Genomic DNA, 24,351 nt, shown 5'->3' on the forward strand with positions numbered 1-24,351 from the left:
GGGTGAACAAAATACCAATCCAGATGACTTGGTCTAATATTTTGTAGCTCTCTCTCCCTCACACACACATGCACACACACAGTACATATATTTTGTCTCTTCTACAAGAAAAAATAAAAGAGAAAATTTTGAGAGATAAGAAACCTAAAGAAAGAAAACTCATAAGGTAATTTTGTCTTGTTTATTCAAAAGTCTAGAAACATCTAGGAGACCACTATCATTAAATGAAGATATTTACTCTAAAAATATATATTCAACACACAGCTTGAAAATTACTATTGAGGATAAAATAACACAATGGAATTTTGTGTTTTATAGTGTCCTATGTCAGGCATTTCAAAATCATTTGTATAGAATTACATACTAGTCTTTACTTTCAGAAAGGAAAAAACAAAGTCAAGCATTCACTCTCCTCCAGCACTCAGGGATCTGTGCAGAGAATGTGAGACCCCAATGGAGCGATTAGTACAGACAGCCTTAGGAACCAGCAACGATTCCATGACCTTACTCCTCTTCTGACTTTGTTTTTTCCTCAGAAAAACAAATTAAGGCTTATTTTCATTTTTTTTCTAGTTTCCATCACATATCTTCTGAAGTACTAGGCAATATATTTTTTTCTGGAATAGACAAACCAATATTTAACTTGCGTAATATGTCTATATGGAGAAAAAAATTTATTTATGCGCTTGTATGAGAAGCACAAACTCCACAATACAGGCTGTGACCTCCTGAAATTACATTCTATCCTCATTAGTAAACCTGATGCCAGAGGTAACACGAGAGATGAACCTTTGTGACTGAGGTTGGTTTGGTTACCGGACTATAATCTGTTTGCTCCTGGGTCCTCACATGGGTTTTACCCCAGAGTGTTAGAAAGAGAAAAATAGCAGACTAGCAACCCTGAGTTGTCTGCGCAGTCACATCAGGGAGTTCTAGCAATGGATTTTTAAATTATCAATCTGTTTATAAAAAGGCTATCAGTGTCTAATGATGCTTGGTGTATTAAGTAGTGCTTCTCGACAGGGGCTGGGGTGACTGTGTGGCACTCCTTCCAAAGGGACATTTGTCAATGTCTGAAGACATTTTTGGTGGTCACAATGTTGGGGATGGGAGCTGCTACTGGTGTTTAGTGAGTAGAAGTCACAAATTTGCTCACCATCCTGCAATGCACAAGACAGTTCCCCATAACAAAGAATTATCTGATCCAAAATGTCAATAGTGCCAAGGTTGAGAAACCCTGGTGTAAATATGCAACTAAGGACTTCCCTGGTGGTCCAGTGGTTAAGACGCTGCCCTTCCACTCAGGGGTCGTGGGTTCAATCCCTGGTCAGGGAAGTTCCACGTGTGGTGTGTTGAAGCCAAAAAATAACCACACGTGAAACAAAACAAAACATTTTCAGTTTGGGACTTCCCTGGCAGTCCAGTGGTTAAGACTCTGCGTGTCCACTGTAAGGGGTTGCGAGTTCAATCCCTGGTTGGGGAACTAAGATACCACAAGCTGGGCGGCACGGCCAGAAAAAAAAAAAAAAAAGATGCAACTAGAACTTAAAGCTGCACTTTTAAAATGTGCTAAACAAGCTTATTAATTGTTTTAATTTGAAGTGCTTTTCTCCTAAGGATCCCCAGACTTTAAGTAAGCATAGTCAAGTCACCAGAGGGTCCTCCAAAGTACATAGACAGCAGGTCTTCTCAATGCCCTACTTCACATGTTGGAAAATAATGGCAAATCACTTCATCAACTTGGCTAAGATTAGTAGCAATCAGGGTAAAAAGACCCATCAGAATTTAGTACTCGGATTCTTCCATGTGCAAGTCACCACAAACCAAACCTGCTATGCAGCAAGTGTCTCTTATCAGAACAGCATTTTAACTTCATATTTAATTAATGAGAAGACGAAATGTTAGAAATTTTAAAGGCTACTAATGTCTATAAAATGAATTTTATGCAATTGTAATTTTAATTTGCCTTTTTTAATGCAAAAATCATTTCTTGAATGTCTGGTATATTGCAGGCACTGGCTAGGCAATAAAGAATGAATAAGGGGGAGTTCTCTGGTGGCCTCATGGTTAGGATCCTGAGCTTTCACTGCTGGGGCCCGGGTTCAGTGCCTGGCTGGGGAACTGAGATCCTGTAAGACGCACATAGCAGCCAAAAAAAAAAGGGGTGGGGGGGTGGGAATAAAGTTTTATTTTTAATTTCTCTTAAAAATGAATGAATAAGACATAGCCACATACTTTCAAGGAGTTCACGGTCCTAACTACTTAAAAGGAGGCAAGTCACCAACAATTGCAAGAAGGTGCTGTATGATATGATAGAAATATGTTGAGTGCTAAGGACAGCGAAAAGAAGCATTTAAATCAGTTGTAGTATTGGTAAGTTTGCCAGAGGGACAATGCCTAAGCAGTCTTCTAGGATGAGCAAGAATTGGGCAGGTGGAATATTGGAGATGAGTGTTTCAGACAGAGAGAACGGCACAAGTGAGGGTAGGGTCTGTGACAGCACTGAGATCCCCAGGGACTCCGGAAGACAGTCAGTGACGGCAGAAGCCCAAGTCTCTGTGGAGCAACAGTAGAAGACAACACTGGAAGAGCAGGAAGAGGCCAGGCCTTGAAGGGCACGGAATGCATGACCATGAACAACAGGGAGTCTTTGAAGGACTTTAAGAATTACAACATCAGGGCTTCCCTGGTGGCGCAGTGGTTGAGAGTCTGCCTGCCGATGCAGGGGGACACGAGTTTGTGCCCCGGTCCGGGAAGATCCCACATGCCGTGGGGTGGCTAGGCCCGTGAGCCATGGCCGCTGAGCCTGCGCGTCCGGAGCCTGTGCCCCGCAACGGGAGAGGCCACAACAGTGAGAGGCCCACGTACCGCAAAAAAAAAAAAAAAGAATTACAACATCAGCTTATATTTTCAGAAAGAAACATACTACACCAGTGTGGAGCATAAACCAAAGAGAAATGAAAATGAAGAGAAGGCAGTGGAGTCAAAAGATACTTTAGCAACTAGAATTGAAAAGATTGGCTGAATCGAGAGTGGACTCCCAGTTTCTAGGTAAAGCCATTGGTAAACAGTGCTACCCTCCTAACTAGAAGGAAATGGAGTAAGAGGAAGCTTGGCAGAATGAAATGCTGAGTTCAGTTTGGGGTGGAGGCCCCGTGCTGGTAGGAGTCTTATCCTCGCTCAGTGTTGAGGCTCCCCAAACCTATTATAGTATGCCTGGCTTAGAGTGGGCAACTTTAAATATCTAAGTAAATGTCTGAATAAATAATGAAATTTGTTAATTTTCAGGTACCTATGGGATACTCAGATGAATTTGTAGTAAGAATTTTTCAATATATCTCTGAAACTTAGGGAAAACATTCTGGATATATAATGGGCAAATAACCAAAAAGTAGACCAAGGACAACAACTTAGGAAATAGTGACTATTAAAGGAGTGAGGAAATGGACTAGAAGACCGTAGGCTAAAGAAAGATGTCGAGAAGCAATGGCAGCAATAGAGGAGAGAATGCTATGATAGAGGTCCCCCAAAAGCAAGTATTAAGGAGAAAATTATCACCATTATCAAATGCCAAGGAGGGGTCAAGTAACATAAGGACCCCAGGCACTTCAGTATACACAGGACATCCAGCAAGTCTGGAAACCAAGATATTATTATTTTATTGTATTGCAATATAATCCCAATAAGCTATTTATTATGTATAGTAACCTGTGTTTCTAAACTTCATAGACACTCTGTACACCCTGGCTTTAGAAATTTTGAGGTCACTCTTTGTAAGAACGTGCTTCGAGGAGGCAACATCTTGCGAGAGAATGGGGTAAGGAATAAAGAGAGCACAAGAAAGTATGTACATGCGGCCCTTGTTTGTTCAGTGTTTTGTTGGGGAGGAAGGAGAGAACCAGGGCAGGAGAAAGCGAGATGTAGACTCCAGGGAAGTGTGTGGCTTGGTGACCGTGTTACGTCAGGCAGTGCTGCATGTGCCAGCTGAGCCTGGCTCCCAGCTGCTGCTCTACTTACTCGTTCTTCACAAAGGCATGCTTGTTGATGGTCTCCACAACATCTCTGAAGAGGATCTTTGAAGTGAGCGTGTAACCGTGGTGTACGACCGGCTCTCCGTCGGGGCCATCCCAACAGTCAACTGCCAAAAACAGAATGTCACATCAACAACTCAAAGTTTCTGGTGTGTCCTGATAGTTCTGGAAATAGCAGACAAGTATTAAGTTTATTGTTTGAGCTTATACGTATTATGATCGTGACAAAGATGTCAGGCCGAAAAGAGTGTTCTGGCATATTTATCAGAATAAGGAATTACAGATTACAAATGATTTACTGCAAGTAAATCTGCTTATAGTTAACAAAGAAGTCATATACACAAGCAGCTTAGCCTTTACCAAGAACTCTCATTAGAAACTGCTCTAAATCCAACCGAGTATGCCTGAGCATAGTGATATTTCTTAACAGGTTGTTTCTCTATTTTACTTCTTCTTATTCAGTTTACTATAGTCTTTTAATGTCTCAATGACCCTCTCAAATCAGTAACAGGGTTTTTCATCATTGTCCTCCTAAACTCATTATGTTTCCATTAGATTTATTTCCATATGATTAATTCGACAGTAGTTCTAAAATAGCATTGACTTCTTAACTTCGAATCTTCAGGCCCTGCTAAGATTTATGTGCATATGGGCAAATGATTTAATAATTTAAAGTATTGCTTCCCCATTCATAAAAGGAAAACTAAGAACAGGACTTGAATCATAAGTTTGAGTGATTTATAAGTACATGAAAGGTTGATTATAAACCTGCATGGCACACAGTAATCATTATTGTTATTAATACTATTGATACTGTTATGTGTATGGACAACCTCACTGACCCCCAGCTGGAGAAAGACAACAGCTTCCTCACCATCCTCCCCAACTTAGAGTTTGCCTTCCCTTGTTTTACACTTTGCCACCAGACTAATTTCTCAAAACACGGCTTTCTCCATGTCACTACTTTGCTCAAAAGCCTACTCAGTGCATAACATAGCATCCGACACACAGTATGCACTCAGTAGGTCTATGTTAAATTTATTAATAAACAACTTATAGCAGCTCCTGCCTGCTTAACCCCAGGGTCCCTATCTCTGGCACTAGAGACTGGCTAGCCATTCAACTAAGCCTGTTTTCTCTCTCGCCCTAGCTCACAGCTAGACTACAGTTCCCAGCCTTCCCTTTCAGTAGGACATGGCCATTGAAATGTGGGCAGAAATGATGTGCACCACTTCCAGGTCTGCATTATGAAACCCTGCCCTCACAGTTATCCATGCCCTCTCTTCTGCTGTGAGTTTGGAAGTCATGTGCTGAAGATGGCACAGACACAGAAGGAAAGAGCCTGTACCCCTAAATCACTGCTTGAAAGAGTCACCCATTAAGAACAGCTATTTCGGACTTCACATAAGAAATAAACTTCAGTTGTTTTAGGGCACAGAGATTTAGGCTTAACTGTTAAAGAAACTAGTTAATTAATATCTTAGATCCTGTTTGACAAGTCAAACTTATTTTCTCCTACTTCGAAACTCACAGACTTATTCTTCCAGTTAGGCAAGCTTCCTCACATACGATCCTACTTCCATGCCTTTGTTTCTTTCATTTAAGGTCAACTGAAGTGCCCTCTTTCACTTTGCTTATCACAATCTCAACCAAGGGTCAAATCCTTGATTAAGGATTTAGATCCTAAACCAGGATCCCCCATAGAATTTTGCCAGCTCTCATGACATTGCCCTTCCTTATGACAGGGGGTCACAAATTCAAATACCAACAAGAACCTAGCAGGTCACATAAATAAATGTAGCAGCCCAACAGGGAATGTGTGTCTAAACGAGGTAACTATTTCTCACTGTCAGTCAATCATTCTTAAGTAGGAATAAGGACCCAGTTACCAGATCTGAGAAAAGTCAAAGGTCTCCTTCCTCTCTCTTTCTGTCTCTCTCTCTCTAGATAGATGAGAGTTGGGGGGGGGGGGTTCTGTTCCCTAACTAATACAGTTACATATATCAATTAAATACTGCCTATTAAAATATCCTTGGGGGGGAATGGAAAAAGGAAAAGGAGAAAGTACTCTCAAGGTTAAAACCATAGGAATACTGGAAACAAATTTTAAGAACAAATATTTTGGGATGCTATCATACAGTGTTATACTGTTCCTTTGGGCCTGTAAATGAGGTCAAACATATAAAGGCATCTTCTCAGGAGAGAGGCTCCATCCCTCTTTTGACATGTGCTTGACATTCTTTAATTTGCCTTTGGATATAAGTGTGAAAAGAATAAACAGATGTTTCAAAAGTATGTAACTTAAACAATATACCCCAATTTATACCCCATTTTGGAAGAAAAAGGGCTTAGGAGGGTTTCTCATAAATGAGCTCATATATTTTCAAAAAGAATGCAAAGTAGACGAGGCAATGCCACAGCTGACTTGATGATCATGTACACATAAAAATATCTCTTCATAAGAAACTACTTTGGTAATGAAAGAAGGAGCCCTTTTGCTAACATTTATAACACAGGCAGAATATGCATAGTTGAGGATGGTTCTCCTAACGTTCACTTTTTAGGCCTATTTTATCACTTGTCTGTTAAATGAGGATAGCAACATCCCCAAATGGTGCTGCCATCTGAGCGTGTGGCATCCACAGTCAAGTTCAAATGGCCACGAAGAGCTCCTGTAAGAGCTAGTGCTATGATGAGAACGTTGGCAAAGTAGAAATCCTCTAACCAATTTCCTAGCCACAAAATAGCCAGGCCCACTTTTTCAACCAGACCACATGTTAGAAGCCCCCAAAAGCACCCTGACAAACAGCTGGTCAGATGTGAAGACCAGCTGAGAGACTAACATGACAGCTTTTCATAGTGGAGCTCAAAATGTTTCACCCTGATAGTGCTCCCAGAGATAACAGGAAAAGTTGTGAACTGATTACAACAGCAATACAACGTCAGTTCCATAATGAAAGTAAAAATCCCCTGGACAGAACATCCATATTTATAAAGCAACTAGGGCTGATAATCAAGGGAAAGGAAAGGCCGTGTAAAAAATGTCATCAATCTGATTTGCTGGCAAACTCACTTCACCAACAAAAGACTTACTCGTCTTCCCCAAGACACCATATATATCCTGACCGAGGACATTGTTGCAGCTGAACTAATGGAGATGGAAAACACAGTATTATCAAAATAGAAGCTTGAAAGTGGAGAGATTCTTCAGGTCACAATACCATGAAAGAACTGTCCAGAATCATTACTCTCCATCTCTAAGAACTATACTTGGCAAAAGCTGCTTCAGAAAATTATCTGTGGGACCTGAAATTTTTAATCCATGACCTGCTACATTCTATAAATCAGGTTCTTTAACTCCTAGCTGCAGCTGTTTAAGAATAAAAACAACTTCATCCAGAAGCAAGGTAGATAAAGCACCACTGGGTGTGTATAGATTGGTGCCTCCAGGTCCAAGCTTGAAGTGTAAACTAAGATCTTCAAATTACAGGGCTGACAGAAATTGTCAGGAGAGCACGAGAAATCACGTTATCAAGTTCTAAAGTCTTCAGGAACATCTAGATATTTAGATGCCAAGCCTAATCACAGGTCAAGCAAATGCCTCCTGTTAAAGCCAACCTCCTCTCTGTGCTGTGCACTGTTCTTCCTAGTCTTCCTTATGTGACCAGATGGCCCTTATTTGATCCCTCGCTTGGGTTGGTCATGTCATTCAATGCGTGTTCTTCCAAAAACCCCAAAGGCTTCCTGGAGAAGCAAAGTGGGGGAGTCAGACAACTTGCGTTCAAATACCAGCTTCCAAGCTTCCTAGCTATGGGACCTTGAGCCACCAACCCTACCCCAAATTGGGGTGCCTTCTTAAGGAGATTATTCCATCTTCCTTAGTGTTGTAAGAATTAAAGAAGGATGCATGGAAAGCACTTAACCAGAACCTAGCCCACAAAAGGGGACGAAATCATGGTGGTTTCCCTGTTCCTTCCCAGTATATTCAAAGCCAAGGTGACAACCATAGTTTCAGACAGGAAATAGAGCAAGTACAAAGCTGACCAAGTCTCCTAGATAAACACAGTATAATGCTTCTTCTCAACAAAACCTTCCAGAAATAGCAGCTTGACTTTCACTGTCCAGTCATAGATTTTTCCAATAGTGAAAACTTCAAGCCAAACAACAGAGGAGAAGTTTGCTGATGCAGGCTTGGCGAGGGAGATATTTGAGAGATTGCACGTCCTTTGAAATTATATACAAGCTGTGCATCTTCTCAGTTTGTGTGAATGTCTGGAGCAAGCAACACCTTTTACACAAGGAGGGCAAAGATCAATAGCTTCTATTACTTTGGTGACTGGCAAAGAGGAAGAAAGAAGGTACAAGGGAAGGCCCATGTTCAATGTCATCTGCTGCACACAATTTCTAAAAGCTAATTTTAAAATTAAAAGATCCCTGAAAAAGCTAAAACTAAAAATTATTTGTGTCTTACTATAAATTATCTTAATCAGATAACTTTCCTTCTTAATAGCCCAAGGAATGCCAGAGAATTAGAAGATCTGATTGAGTAAGGAGTTGATCATTAGAACATGGTTAAGCTTGGGTAAGACACTGATTTTGGACAGAGAAATCCAAAAAGAAATGATTGGGCACCTGAAAGACCTGAAAAGCAAATGAAACAGTACAGGGCACAGAAGTAACAAAATTGCAAAACTGCCTGGAGTTGACTTTCACTTCATGGAGTCACCAGAAGTCATTTTCCATATTTGGCCTCCAAGAAAATGTCACCATTTAAAATGATAGGCAACCATCACTCTGAAGCCAATAAGGGTGTGGGCCCTGGCATCTCTATGCATGACAGACTTGTAAAACTGCTTGAGTGCTGAGTGAACAAATGGTCGAATAATGGCTGAGAACAGAATGTCACCTCAAGACCTTCTGTTGCTCGAAAGGTTTTCCTTTATGCTAATATTTTATAAGCATCTTCATTATCCAGTTGCTTAAGCTACTCAATTATCAGTCACTACTGTCAGTAGGTGTTCTCTGCATCTACTGCAAAAATATCTTAAATCATACACTTCCAGAGCGCTAAATTGGTAGTGGTCCTAATGGTTCTGTATGCAGATAGTTTTTAATACCTGTCCATTTTCAAAATATGTCAATTTGCCTTTATAACATTACTACTACTATTACTGTAACATTACATCTGCTACTTTTGCAGCAGAAAATTCTTCAAGCCAGAAACTCTCTGACAAAGAAGTAGAGTTCCTCTACTCACCAGTATTATCTCACTGCCCTACTGCTTTATTCATCTCCTTACACTATTCCACCACCCCAAGAACAACTTGCTACCTACTGCTGACTCCCATATGCTCCCACCAAAAAGCAATTCCCCTTTGCTCCATGGAATCTCCATTCCAGTGTAAACAAACCCCCTTTCATCATCAGACTCTCTAACAAACCCCCTTTCATCATTAGACTCTCTAGAATTCTTCCTCAACCTCCTTATCTTGGTTAACAACCAGTTTACCTGGGAGGATACTACTTCCTTTCTCCACAGATGCTTTTTTTGTATAAATCACAAAATGAGGATGCTACTTTTAAACAATTGTTGTTCTACATTCATTTAAAAAATCCCCCCGCTTTTAAACCTCACTTTATCCATCTCTGCCTTCCAGGAATCTTCCAAGTGCCTTTTCCGTAGCATTCTTCTTCTGCTTAAGTATGTGGTTTACAGTTTTTAACATCCAATTTTTGACCTTTTAATTTTTTAGCTTTGAATCGCCCTGTCAGCATCCTTTGACTTAAAAGTCCATGTGGGCAATCTACCCAATCACTTAACCTTGACCTCAATGCCAACAGCTCCTTGCTTCACTCTAATCATGCTCACCCACCACACGCCCTGCATATAGTCATTACCTCAACTATATCCAAAATTCCACCTTGTGATAATAATTCTCTGTTCTTGTTTACGGTATGCGTGATGCCGACATTCTCAGTATTTCTGTTTCTTTGAGTCTTCTAGTCTCTTAACCTCATTTTGTGACCCCTTCGTTTCCTTTCCTAGTTCATGGACCTACTGTCACTTACTTAAAAGAGCTCTCACCAACATCTTGAAGATACTTTATACGACCTGGAAATCCAGAGGCTTGGATCAATTCTAGAATCTGTCTTCACTGCTCCTATACCTAGTCTGTTGGGAATGGGGTGGGGAGCAGTCTGAGCATGCAGACTTTGTATAACAAAAAGACTGTTCTGTTAAAGACTGTTTTTGAAATTAGCTAGGCCTTCCCCAATTTATCTTGTCAACTCCTTACTCATTATTTGCTGATCTTTTTACGCCTCCCACCCTCCAGCCAACCTCCACCCACTCTACACTTAGTGGATGGCGTTCTCTCCTACTATCCTGAGAAAAGAGAGGGTAACAGGCATGAACCATTTTAAAATTTCTTGTCCCCTACCCCATCTAAAAGCATAATGAATGAATCCTCATTTCCCCCTCTTCCAAGTCTCAAAACCTCCCCAACCCTGTATCAAGTCTTCCCCTAATGCAGAAAAATGCCAAGTGACTAACTCACAGCAGATTATCTACCTGACCTTCCCACTGAAAGGCCACCAAAACTATATAGCAAAAGACACTAATAACCTCCCAGCTGTCAAATGCAACCAGACTGGACACTTAGTCTTTATTTTACTTTTCTATTGCATGGGACATTTTTGACCATTTCATCCCTTAGGTCCAAGTGACTGCTTTGTGTTAGTTGTCTTCGTCAGTTCCCCTTCTTCTTTCTGCTTCGAAAGGTTGGAATGCATAAGTCCTCAGGCCTTGTTCTCTTTGCCACTCCTCTAAGTGATCTTGTCCACTGTGATGTACATTTACACACGAAGGTCTCTGTAAGTGATCTTGTACGCTAACACACAGAAAACTCGGAATTGTGGAATCTTTATCTTTTCTGGATCCTTCTGTTGAGTTCACATATTGTTATTTAATTGACTAATAAAAATGTCCATGTATATATTACAAAGTCACTATAAACTCAACCGATGGAAAGCTGAACTCATTAATGCTCAGTCCCCACAGTAGATGATGGCTCCATCATTCATTCCAGCTCTCCCCTTCAAGCCTTACATCCTTTGCTTTGCTCACCAGGTCCTGTAAGTTTACTTCTTTAATATCTGTATAAGCATCTCTCTCACCTAGTCTAAGTTTTTATGATCCTTCCTTTCAATCATTTCAATAGCCTTCCCACCATTCTCCTTGCTCTAGTTTCACCTCCCTTCCCCCACCACAAACATACATCTTAAAGAAAAATTATCTTCCTACACTGCTGCCCAAGCAATCTTTCTAAACTGCAAGTCTGACCGTATCACCCTAGGTATTAAAACAATCCACCGGACCCTCGTTACCAAAAGCTAAAGCTGAAATTCCTTATCACAGCACTCAGAACCCTTTATCTCTGACCCAAGTCTACCTTCCAGGCTGATTTCTCATCATATTTTACGTCATCCCTCACTTTCTGTATCACCTCTCAACCACGTTTGATTCAACTGGTGGAATTCTCACACCATACTATGATTTTTACCGTCCACCCCTTCTAATGCCTGTGAGCGCCTGAAAGATAGAAGCCACGTCTTACATCTATGTCCTAACCCCCAGGAACCTCCTAGAAATTTAATAAGTGTTGGATGATTGATAGACCATGAAGTATCTTAAAAATAAATATTTATCCTGAACCATCTTTACCATTGTTTAATCAAAAAAAAAAATCTTTCTAGGAAAAACTTTCACATTCATCACAATTTTTCAGCACCTGAAGGTGTGCCTCCCAAATGCTAGTACACATGTCTCTCCCTGTTTGAAGTGTCAGGAGGAACCGGAGAGGAATATGAGTTAAGAATAACTTTACAGTGAGTGGGAAAATAGTTCTGATTAGCATGAGTGCATTTTTTTAGGTCTCCATTATTTACACTAGACGTGCCTGACTAAAGCACGTGTGCACCCACATACACTCGCGCTCAAAGCACGCACCTTCCACGCAGCGACAGCCCTCCTGCAGCACCCGTGCATACATGTCCACTTTGGACTGAGACAGGAGCTGGTCCCCGGTCAGGTATGTATTGTGGGAGGAAGCGATGTAGTAGTGGCACAGGGGCTGGTCCATGTCCTGGTACACTTCATGGTGCAGTGGGTTAAATATGTCACAAGCAGGACTACGCATGAAGTTCGTGAAGCCTTTGGAAATGAGAGAGAGTGAAGTACTATAGCTTTGAAGCATATATACTTAACCAACTCTAACAAGGACAAAAGAGATCAAAGTTTGTTCATACTGATTACCTCATTCACCTTCAGAACAGCCTTTGCAGGGAATACCGGGGCAATGAGAGATGTGCTTCAGATCAAATAGACAGTGTCAAAAACTGAAATATGACTTTGGGGAGTAGCAGTTTAAATATAACCTACAGAAAAACAGACTTTTTAAGAGTTTTGATTGAGGGAGGGAGGGGGCTTATTGCAAAGCTCTTCAGTAACTGCTGAACTCAAGCTATGATTATTCAGTGTGACCTAATGGGTAGCTCATGCAGTGTTCAAACCATATTTATCCTAAGTGATATACTGATCAACAGCAACCTGATAGGTTATTAAGTTGATTTGAAAAATAGTATTGTCAGTGCCATAGCTGAGGTAACAGGTCAGAAGTTAGGCATAGCTTAAAATCAGGGTATGATTATTTGACTGTGAAACTGGTTTGGCAAGATGCTACTAATGGCTAGCACATTTGAGAAATGTGAAAAAGTATTTCAAGATTATGTAGAAAACCCTATCAGTTTTTCAAAAACATAGTGCCTGGGTAGGAAAGGCATTCATTATCATATTAACAGATATGTGAATGTCCTACAAGTACCTACATGGAATGATTATTAGGGTAAATTATTTCAAGTCTTCAAGAATCCTGTGGTAAAACTACGGGTAAATATCCTCTGAAACTCTGGAGAATTTCTTCATGCTCATCTTTATGGCCATAACTTAGAAATCAGGTTTAACTCCATCTTTTAAGGCCCCACCAAAGAAAAGATTCATTTATTGGTAAAGAAAGGTCCAAATTAGTTTATCTTCTTTGGTTGTTTTTAAAATAGCTTTTAATTATATAAATATTAAATAATTTCTCTTCGTTTTAATTAGCCTCTATCCCTGGAAGTAAACATACAATATCATACCCCCTTGTCCACACTAAGCCTGTTTGGGAGAATAGGAGGCCAACAATCAAAATTGGTAAGATAAGCCATGGTATCATATGCTCTTGCAGGAAGTAGGATGCCCCAGTAGTTTTTTTATTAAGATTATCTATTCTGCCTGGGACATGTTCTCTTTTGGAGAGCAGCCTACAAATTTCTTTCCCTACATATTTTAAATACATATGACTTATAGATACATGTAGCTATATTCATGTCATATCATTTATACATAATATCCTAGGAGCTAGATTCTAAATATATATTCAGAATCTAATATATATAACTGTGGGCAAGTTACTTATTTCTTTTTTTAAAAAATTTATTCATTCATTCATTTATTTTTGGCTGCATTGGGTCCTCATTGCTGCGTGCGGGCCCTCTCTAGTTGCAGAGAGCGGGGGCCACTCCTCATTGTGGTGCGCGGGCAGCCTCTCCCATTGTGAAGCACGGGCTCCAGGCGCACGGGCCCCAGCAGTTGTGGCACACAGGCTCAGTAGCCGTGGTGCAAGGGCCTAGCCACTCCAGTGTATGTGGGATCCCCCAGACCAGGGCTCCAACCCATGACCCCTGCATTGGCAGGCGGACTCTCAAGCACTGCACCAGCAGGGAAGTCCCAAATTACTTAATTTCTTTAAGCCTCACTTTCTTCAGTTATAAAATGAGATAGTCATGTTAACAAAATTTGTGGTCCCTACAACCTCTCTACCACTACCAACTAGGGAAAACAAATTAGTTGCCAACATTTAAAAAAAGAAAACAAAAAAACATGTTTACTTATTTTAGGGCCAAATTTCCCATCATGAGATTATCTGGTTGAAACTATTTCTAAAAATTAACCATTTGAGAAAAGTCAAAATATTTCTTGGCATCTATCATACATAGTGGCATCAAGTTGACTTGCTTGAGTGGAAAATGCTACTGTCCTTGCAAAAGTAAAAGAAACAGCAAAAAAAAAAAAAAAAAAAGAAACAGCAAAATCATGGCATCTGTTTTGTAGGAAAATATGTGTGTCGTGGGTTTTATTTGAATCATCTGTAATTCCAAGGTTATCTCCCTATTTCTTTTCCTAAAAATTTTGCTAGAATGTAACTTAGCAAACTAAACTGAGAAATGAGAAATTAAGGATATTGGTTATTTTACCTTCTATGCCAAGGACATTTTTTGCCTTATTTTCTTCAGAAACTTCAAATTTTCTTATGACGTCAATACAATAGTCTGTTGTCACATTCGTCATCTAAACAAAACAGAACAATAGTACAGTACCTGCAATTTCATGAGATATGTTCCTCTATGCTAAAAGGGCATACTGATTTTTTTAAGCATTCGTGATATAGTGCAAAATGGTTAAATGAGCCATATTTGAGGTTACTAGTGTCATAACTACTTAACCTTTGGAAAATGATCAAGATCTCAGTATTCCTTGTATCTTTCAGATTTAATCAGTGAAAACAGTCCTTCAACTACTAGACAAATATTTTCTATAAAGCAACAAGATTAATAAAACCAAGTCAATAATCACTGCAAATGCATTGCCAAGCATCCACTCACTGTAAGCTAGTAGTTATCTGCAAAAATAATGCTTTCTACACAGACACTGAGGTTTGCTAATCATAAATTGTATGCAAAAAGAAAATGACTCTCTACCAAAGAAGCGTATGCTAGGTAAACCACCTGTGTGTTTATAGCTACAGATCCTTCAACCGATTCATGAGAGCAGTCGGCCATGGTGACTCAAGAACGCAAAGGTTAGCAAAAGAAAATAAAAAGGTAGGTGAGAATTCTGGAGTGAGAATTCTTGTATTCAAATCAGCTGGCTCATACTATTAACAGTGTGGTCTTAAATAAGTCACTCACCTTCTCTGTGGCTACCTTATAATGTAGTTGTGGGGATTAAATGGATTAATATTTGTAAGAAAAATGTATGGTACCAAAAAAGCAGTATATGCTAACATTATTGAGTTAGTCTCAAGTTTGCTGCATGTACATTTCATGCTTAGTATCACTGGGAAAAGCAAACTCTTTGAGAATAATTTCTTTAATACTAATAAAGGATGCAATATTTTTATCAAAAATCCATTCAGCCCCAAAATCTCACAATGATATTTAAATATGCTAATAAGCACCAGAGAGCAGACAGCAGAAGCAAGAAGAACTAAAATCTTGCAGCCTGTGGAACGAAAACCACATTCACAGAAAGACAGACAAAATGAAAAGGCAGAGGACTATGTACCAGATGAAGGAACAAGATAAAACCCCAGAAAAACAACTAAATAAAATGGAGAAAGGTAACCTTCCAGAAAAAGAGTTCAGAATAATGATAGTGAAGATGATCCAGGATACTGGAAAAAGAATGGAGGCAAAGATCGAAAAGATGCAAGACATGTTTAACAAAGACCTAGAAGAATTAAAGAACACCTAAAAGAAGTAAAGAACAAACAGAGATGAACAATACAATAAATGAAATGAAAAATAGAAGGTATTTCTACTTTTTTTTTTTTATTCTAGAAGGAATCAATAGCAGAATAACTGAGGCAGAAAACGGATAAGTGACCTGGAAGACAGAATGGAAGAATTCACTGCCACAGAAAACAATACAGAAAAATGAATGAAAGGAAATGAAGACAGCCTAAGAGACCTCTGGGACAACATTAAATGCACCAACATTCACATTATAGGGGTCTCAGAAGAAGAAGAGAAAGAGAAAGAACATAGAGAAAATATTTGAAATGATTATACTTGAAAACTTCCCTAGCATGGGAAAGGAAATAGCCACCCAAGTCCAGGAAGCACAGAGAGTCCCAGGCAGGATAAACCCAAGGAGAAACACACTGAGACACATAGTAATCAAACTGACAAAAATTAAAGACAAAGAAAAATTATTAAAAGCAACAAGGGAAAAACAACAAATACCATAAAAGGGAACTCCCGTAAGGTTAAGAGCTGATTTCTCAGCAGAAACTACAAGCCAGAAGGGAGTGGCACAATATATTTAAGTGATGAAAAGGAAGAAACTACAACCAACATTACTCTACCCGGCAAGGATCTCATTCAGATTCGATGGAGAAATCAAAAGTTTTACAGACAAGCAAAAGCTAAGAGAATTCACCACCACCAAACCAGCTCTACAACAAACGCTAAAGGAACTTCTCTAAGTGGGAAACACAAGAGAAGAAAAGAACCTACAAAAAGAAACCCAAACCAATTAAGAAAATGGTAATAGGAACATACATATCAATAATTACCTGAAATGTGAATGGATTAAATGCTCCAACCAAAAGACACAGGCTCGCTGAATGGATACAAAAGCAAGACCCATATATATGCTGTCTACAAGAGACCCACTTCAGACCTAGGGACACACACAGACTGAAAGTGAGGGGATGGAAAAAGATATTACATGAAAATGGAAATCAAAAGGAAGCTGGAGTAGCAATACTCATAACAGATAAAATAGACTTGAAAATAAAAAATGCGGCAAGAGACAGGAAGGACACTACATAATGATCAAGGGATCAGTCCAAGAAGAAGATATAACAATTATAAATATATATGCACCCAACATAGGAGCACCTCAATACATAATGCAAATGCTAACAGCTATAAAAGAGGAAATCGAAAGTAACAGAATAATAGTGGGGGACTTTAACACCTCACCTACACCAATGGACAGATCATCCAGACAGAAAATTAATAAGGAAACACAAGCTTTAAATGACACAAGAGACCAGATAGATTTCATTGATATTTATAGCACATTCCATCTGAAAACAGCAGATTACACTTTCTTCTCAAGTGCACATGGAACATTCTTCAGGATATATCACATCTTGGGTGATAAATCAAGCCTCAGTAAATTTAAGAAAACTGAAATCACACCAAGCGTCCTTTTTGATGACAATACTATGAGATTAGAAATCAATTACAAGGAAAAAAAATAAAAAGGAAAAAACACAAACACATGGAGGATAAACAATACATTACTAAATAACCAAGAGATCACTGAAGAAATCAGAGGAAATCAAAAAATACCCAGAGACAAATTACAATGAGAACATGACAATCTAAAACCTATGGGATGCATAAAAAGCAGTGCTAAGAGGGAAGTTTATAGCAATACATTCCTACCTCAAGAAACAAGAAAAATCTCAAATAAACAATCTAAACTTACACCTAAAGAAACCAGAGAAAGAACAAACAAAACCGAAAGTTAATAGAAGAAATCATAAAGATCATAGCAGAAATAAATGAAATAGAAAAAAGAAAAACATTGCAAAGATCAATAAAACTAAAAGCTGGTTCTTTCAGAAGATAAACAAAATTGATAAATCTTTAGCCAGACTCATCAAAAAAATGAGGGAGAAGACTCAAATCAATAAAATTAGAAATGAAAAGGAGAAGTTACGGTGGACACCAGAGAAACACAAAGCATCATAAGAGACTACTACCAGCAGCTCTATGCCAATAAAATGGACAACCTGGAAGAAATGCACAAATTCTTAGAAAGGTATAAACCTTCCAAGACTGAACCAGGAGGAAATAGAAAATATGAACAATCCAATCACAAGTAATGAAATTGGAACTGTGATTAAAAATCTTCCAACAAGGCTTCCCTGTCGGCGCAGTGGTTGAGAGTCGCCTACTGATGCCGGGGCCACAGGTTTGTGCTCCGGACTGGGAAGATCCCACATGCTGCGGAGTGGCTGGGCCCGTGAGGCATGGCCGCTGAGCCAGCGTATCCGGAGCCTGTGCTCCACAATGGGAGAGGCCACAACACTGAGAGGCCCACATACCGCAAAAAAAAAAAAAAAAAAAAAAATCTTCCAACAAACAAAAGCCCAGGACCAGATGGCTTCACAGGTGAATTCTATCAAACATTTAGAGAAGAGCTAACACCCATCCTTCTCAAACTCTTCCAAAAAATTGCAAAGGACGGAACACTCCCAAACTCATTCTATGAGGCCACCATCACCAAAACCAGACAAAGATACCAAAACCAGACGAAGATACCACAAATAAAGAAAATTATAAACCAATATCATGATGAATAGATGCAAAAATCTTCAACAAAATACTAGCAAACAGAACCCAACAACATGTTAAAAGGATCATATACCATGATCAAGTGGGATTTATCCCAGCAATGCAAGGATTCTTCGGTATATGCAAATCAACCAATGTGATACACTATATTAATAAGTTGAAGAATAAAAACCATATGATCATCTCAAAGACACAGGAAAATCTTCTGACAATATTCAACACCGATTTCTGATAAAAACTCTCCAGAAAGTGGGCAGAGAGGGAACCTACCTCAACATAATAAGGCCATATACAACAAACCCACAGCAAACACCATTCTCAATGGTGAAAACATGAAAGCATTTCCTCTAAGGTCAGGAACAAGACAAGGATGTCCACTCTTACCACTTTTATTCAACATAGTTTTGGAAGTCCTAGCCACAGCAGTCAGAGAAGAAAAAGAAATAAAAGGAACACAAATTGGAAAAGAAGAAGTAAAATTGTCACTGTTTGGAGATGACATGATACTATACATAGAAAATCCTGAAGATGCCAGCAGAAAACTACTAGAGCTAATCAATGAATTTGGTAAGCTGCAGGATACAAAATCAATGCACAGAAATCTCTTGCATTCCTACACACTAACAACGAAAGATCAGAAAGATAAATTAAGGAAACAATCCCATTCACCACTGCAACAAAAAGAATAAAATACCTAGGAATAAACCTACCTAAGGAGGTAAAAGACCTATATGCAGAAAACTATAAGACACTGATGAAAGAAATTAAAGATGACACAAACAGATGGAGAGATATACCACGTTCTTGGATTGGAAGAATCAATATTGTGAAAATGACTATACTACCCAAAGCAATCTACAGATTCAATGCAATCCTTATCAAATTACCAATGGCATTTTTTACAGAACTAGAACAAAAAATCTTAAAAATTTGTATGGAGATACAAAGGACCCCAAATAGCCAAAGCAATCTTGTGGGAAAAAAACGGAGCTGGAGAAATGAGACTCCCTGACTTCAGACTACACTACAAAGCTACAGTAATCAAGACAATATGGTACTGGCACAAAAACAGAAATATAGATCAATGGAACAGGATAGAAAGCCCAGAGATAAACCCACACACATATGGACAACTAATCTATGACAAAGGAGGCAAGTATATACAATGGAGAAAAGACAGTCTCTTCAATAATGGTGCTGGGAAAACTGGACAGCTACATGTACAAGTATGAAATTACAACACACCCTAACACCATACACAAGAATAAACTCAAAATGGATTAAAGACCTAAATGTAAGACCGGACACTATAAAACTTTTACAGTAAAACATAGGAAGAACACTCTTTGACATAAATCACAACAACATTTTTTTGACCCACCTCTTAGAGAAATGGAAATAAAAACAAAAATAAACAAATGGGACTGAATGAAACTTAAAAGCTTTTGCACAGCAAAGGAAACTATAAACAAGATGAAAAGACAACCCTCAGAATGGGAGAAAACATTTGCAAACGAATCAATGGACAAAGGATTAATCTCCAAAATATATAAACAGCTCATGCAGCTCAATATTAAAAAAACAAACAATCCAATCCAAAGATGGGCAGAAGACCTAAATAGACATTTCTCCAAAGACATATAGATGGCCAAGAGGCACATGAAAAGCTGCTCAACATCACTAATTATTAGAGAAATGCAAATCAAAACTACAATGAGGTATCACCTCACACCAGTCAGAATGGGCATCATCGGGCTTCCCTGGTGGCGCAGTGGTTAAGAATCCGCCTGCCAATGCAGAGGACATGGGTTTGAGCCCCGGTCCGGGAAGACCCCACATGCCGTGGAGTAACTAAGCCCGTGCACCACAACTACTGAGCCTGTGCTCTAGAGCCAGCAAGCCACAACTCCTGAAGCCCACGAGCCACAACTACTGAAGCCCATGCACCTAGAGCCCGTGCTCTGCAACAAGAGAAGCCACTGCAACGAGAAGCCCGCGCATCGCAACGAAGAGTAGCCCCTCCTCCCTGCAACTAGAGAAAGCCCGCATGCAGCAACGAAGACCCAACGCAGCCAAAAATAATAAATAAATAAAAGTTAAATAAATTAATTTAAAAAAATAGAATTGGCATCATCAGAAAATCTACAAACAACAAGTGTGGAGTGGGTGTGGAGAAAAGGGAACCTTCTTGCACTGTTGGTGGAAATGTAAATTGATACAGACACTGTAGAGAACAGTATGGAGGTTCCTTAAAAAACTAAAACTAGAACTACCATATGACCCAGCAATCCCACTACTGGGCATATACCCTGAGAAAACCATAATTCAAAAAGAGTCATGTACCACAATGTTCATTGCAGCACTATTTACAATAGCCAGGTCATGGAAGCAACTTAAATGCCCATCGACAGATGGATGGATAAAGAAGATGTGGTACATATGTACGATGGAATGTTACTCAGCCATAAAAAGGAATGAAACTGGGTCATTTGTCGAGATGTGGATGGACCTAGAGACTGTCATACAGAGTGAAGTAAGTCAGAAAGACAAAAACAAATATCGTATATTAATGCATATATGTGGAACCTAGAAAACTTGTACAGATGAAAAGGCAGAAATAGAGACACAGATGCAGAAAAAACATATGGACACCAAAGGGGGAAAGTGGGGGTGGGGGTGGGGTGGTGGGATGAATTGGGAGATTGGGATTGACATGTACACACTGATGTGTATAAAATAGACAGTAAGAACCTGCTGTATTAAAAAAAATTTTAATAAAATAAAAAAAGATCAATCAATAAATAAATATACTAATGAATAATGATAGAGGAAGCTAACTTGCGAGCCAGTATTTTATATTTCAATGATATTCTCAAAAATTCTATTATCTCTTAGGTTCAATACCTATGCTTTAGTGAAATCTAATTCAAACTGTCTATTTAATAGCATTTAACTTATTGCAGGGGGAAAAAAAAGCTCTGTTATGCAACCATTTTTTGCATGTTTGAAAGAGCACAGAATGCTTTTTTTCCCCTAAAACTAGCTGCATAATGGCTAACACATTCTTTGAGTAAATTTTATAACCTTTACTCCATGCAGAGGCCTACATTACCAGACACCACCCGAAAATACCATAAATAAATGAAACCATGCTGCCTGCGAGGAACTCAACTGACCAAGTCTGGCTTTAAGCAGCTCATTAATTTGTCTGCTATAAGCTAGAGAGGCTTATCACGTGCAGTCTAAAAGATAAGTAATTTCTCACAAAATAGAAAGAACCAAATTGATAAAAATTGTATGTGCCATTGGAAGACTGAATTCACATTGCAATTATTTGGTTTACGAGGCCATTTGTTCAGAGATGCTGGGGACTTGCACTAGACTCAGGTAGTCTACCAGGAGACAATGAGATCTAAAAAAATTCAAGCAAACAAAAAAGAAAACCCCGGCATCCTGGGATGGAGCTAATTGCCGATGAGAACATGTTACTAGCTCAAAATACAAAGCAGAAGGTGTTAACAAAAATCATCATATTTGAAAAGTATTCATTAAATTGATGAAAATATCAGTATGCATTCTAGGAAGCCCAAAATTTCCTGGGCACCATGTAGGAATTAATGGGAGCTAATCCAAAATTCAAGTATTAAGGATTAACTCAGTGAAATACATTAAAACCTCATAACAATGAGAATTGAAATGTAAGTCAATCTGCTCTCATCCTTCCTCCATCCCTGCTTTCATTTAATTAACTTCCCAATAGCAAAATCTTGCATTTTACACAATTGACTTTTTCAGACCTCACTTTGAAAGTTACATTGGGATTTTACTGTATGAATGAAGGTTTAACATAGTTTAATTTAGCTCTTTATTGTTCTTTTTCCCCTTGTTTTGCTTTCTATTTGACATGGCTGATAAGATGAAATAGAAACATTTTCTCCCTGTTTCCCATGGAGTTTACTTGAAAGTCTTGTTTGCTATCAATATCTGAGCCACTCACTGTCTCTTAACACTAGTGATTGTTTTTTCTATACAGAGAAATTTGTGCTAAAAGAAGAACTTGAGGAAAACTTGATTACGTTTATATAATGTAGTCAATGTTATGCAGTTTATAAAAAGGTTTTACATCCATAATCTTAAACAGTTCTTGTAAACTTAGTATCTTTATCCCCATCCTGTAGGTAGGAAAACTGACACTGAGAATGGTTATCACAACCAAAGTCATAAAGTCATTAAAAGGCAGCACCAAAGTTCAAATTTCAACCTTCTCAATTCAACTCCAAAGCTTTTTCTTTTACCTTGTATCTACTGTCTGGGTGTTTTCTTTATTTCTGCTAAGAAACTGAAATACTTACTTTTAAAAGTGATTATTTTTTTCAGTATAGCTGAAACTCCTGGATCTTAACTTTTGAAATTTTTGCGACTTTCAAATCAGTTATCATAATTTGACCTCTTTGATGATTCCAGATTGGAATGACTCCCAAAACACACGAAACACAAAATCATAATATAATTTGCCAAGAATTTTAAGGTTCCTAAACTCTTTTCCATTTATTTTTACCGAAGTAACATATCCATAATTAAGTCAGTCAAAACAGAGACGCTTATGACTAAAAGCAGAATTCCCCCTTTATACACAGAGCCACTGTCCAGAGGTAATAATGCCAACATCTCTAGATATTTCTTGTGGAATGAGTCTTTATACTCCTAATTATTATGTTAATGATGTTATTTTATATTTCATATACTTTAAATATTATCTCTTAACTTTTTATTGTTTTTAAATAAAGACAACTCTTCTGGGCCAGCAAAACTAACTTTCGCCCTCTATCAATCCTCCCAATACAGTTATATCTTAACTTTTATTAAACTACAATTCAGTGTGTAAATTGTCCTGAATATGCAAATGTTAACATTAGATCTATTGTATAATCTGATTGTGTTTCTATTCTTATAGAATTTTCTTCTGATTTAACTGCTGGAATTCCCATCCATTCATTTAATTTGTAATGTCCCTATCACAAATTCTTCCCAATGACTCTAATGGTCTCTTGGTATAATTTTCCACATCAAAGGCAAGAGGGAATCCATGAATTCCATTTTTTCCACTATAAAAGTCCTCCTTTTTCCAGGCTGGTTAAGTTCTAAAATTTCACTCAGTTTTTTGTCCCAATTTCACTCTGTCACTCTTATCAAAGAGCACTTGAGAGGTAAATTATTTATTTCTTGCACATATTTTTGTGTGTGTTTTTTATTCTGTGCCCACATTTGGTTGACAAATTGACCAGGTAGAAAGTTCTAGGTCGGAAATCATTGCTTCATGATTTTTGGCTTCCAGAGTTGCTGTTGAGAAGTCTGATGCCATTCTGATTCCAATCCTTTTTACAGGACCTGTCTTTGTTCATTAATTTGATAAGGCTTTTTTTTCCCCCTTTCTGCAAGTCTTTAGGGTTTCATTTTATCCTTGGCATTGCAAAATTTCACTTTGATTTGTCTCTGCGTGGATCTTTTCTACATTCACTGTGTTTGGCACTCAGTGGACCCTACCAATTTAGACATTCCTCCCTTTGGGCTCTAATCATTTTTTGTATTACTTATTTGATAATATCCTCCCTTCTATTTTTTCTTATCTTTTTCTGTAACTCCTGTTATTCAGATAGCGGACCTTCAGGATCGATCTACTAATGTCCTTATGTTTTTTCCATTTCTTTCCTGTTTGTTCTCCTTTGGGGACAATTTTCTCAACTTTATCTTCTAAGCCAACTAACGAATTTAGTTCTCTGCTCTCTTCTTCCTCTGAATCTTCTTTTCTCATAGCATCTTTCTCTTGCTTCATGGCTGAAATTTTTTTAATCGCTCTGCTGTATTAATGTCAGTTTTTAAAGTTTCCTTCTCCCTGCATTGCCTCTATTTCCTCCAAGTTTCTTGATTCTATTTGTTTGCCTTTGTCTCTTTTTTATAGCAAAGAATTTCCTCAAATGTGGTAAGCTTTGGTTATTTAAAACCCATTTTTTAAACTGACTATTTAAAAACCTATTTCAAACTAAGGCAAGAAAAAATTGGCTGGAAG

General features: G+C 38.5%; 1 protein-coding gene across 2 annotated transcripts in view; it reads right to left on the minus strand.

Annotated features, from left to right (window-relative positions):
• The window catches only part of PLCH1 (phospholipase C eta 1), a gene marked incomplete at its 5' end in the record, with an annotated part of 239,409 nt that overhangs the window by 65,932 nt on the left and 149,126 nt on the right, over positions 1 to 24,351 (minus strand). For both annotated transcript variants that reach the window (XM_079922362.1, XM_079922363.1), the window contains 3 exons: positions 4,018 to 4,138; positions 12,040 to 12,243; positions 14,385 to 14,478. In XM_079922362.1, the coding sequence (XP_079778488.1) occupies positions 4,018 to 4,138; positions 12,040 to 12,243; positions 14,385 to 14,478 (419 nt within the window). The remainder of the gene's footprint in view (positions 1 to 4,017; positions 4,139 to 12,039; positions 12,244 to 14,384; positions 14,479 to 24,351) is intronic.

Source organism: Stenella coeruleoalba, assembly GCF_951394435.1.
Source record: "Stenella coeruleoalba genome assembly, chromosome: 5".
In the NCBI taxonomy this organism is placed as follows: domain Eukaryota; kingdom Metazoa; phylum Chordata; class Mammalia; order Artiodactyla; family Delphinidae; genus Stenella; species Stenella coeruleoalba.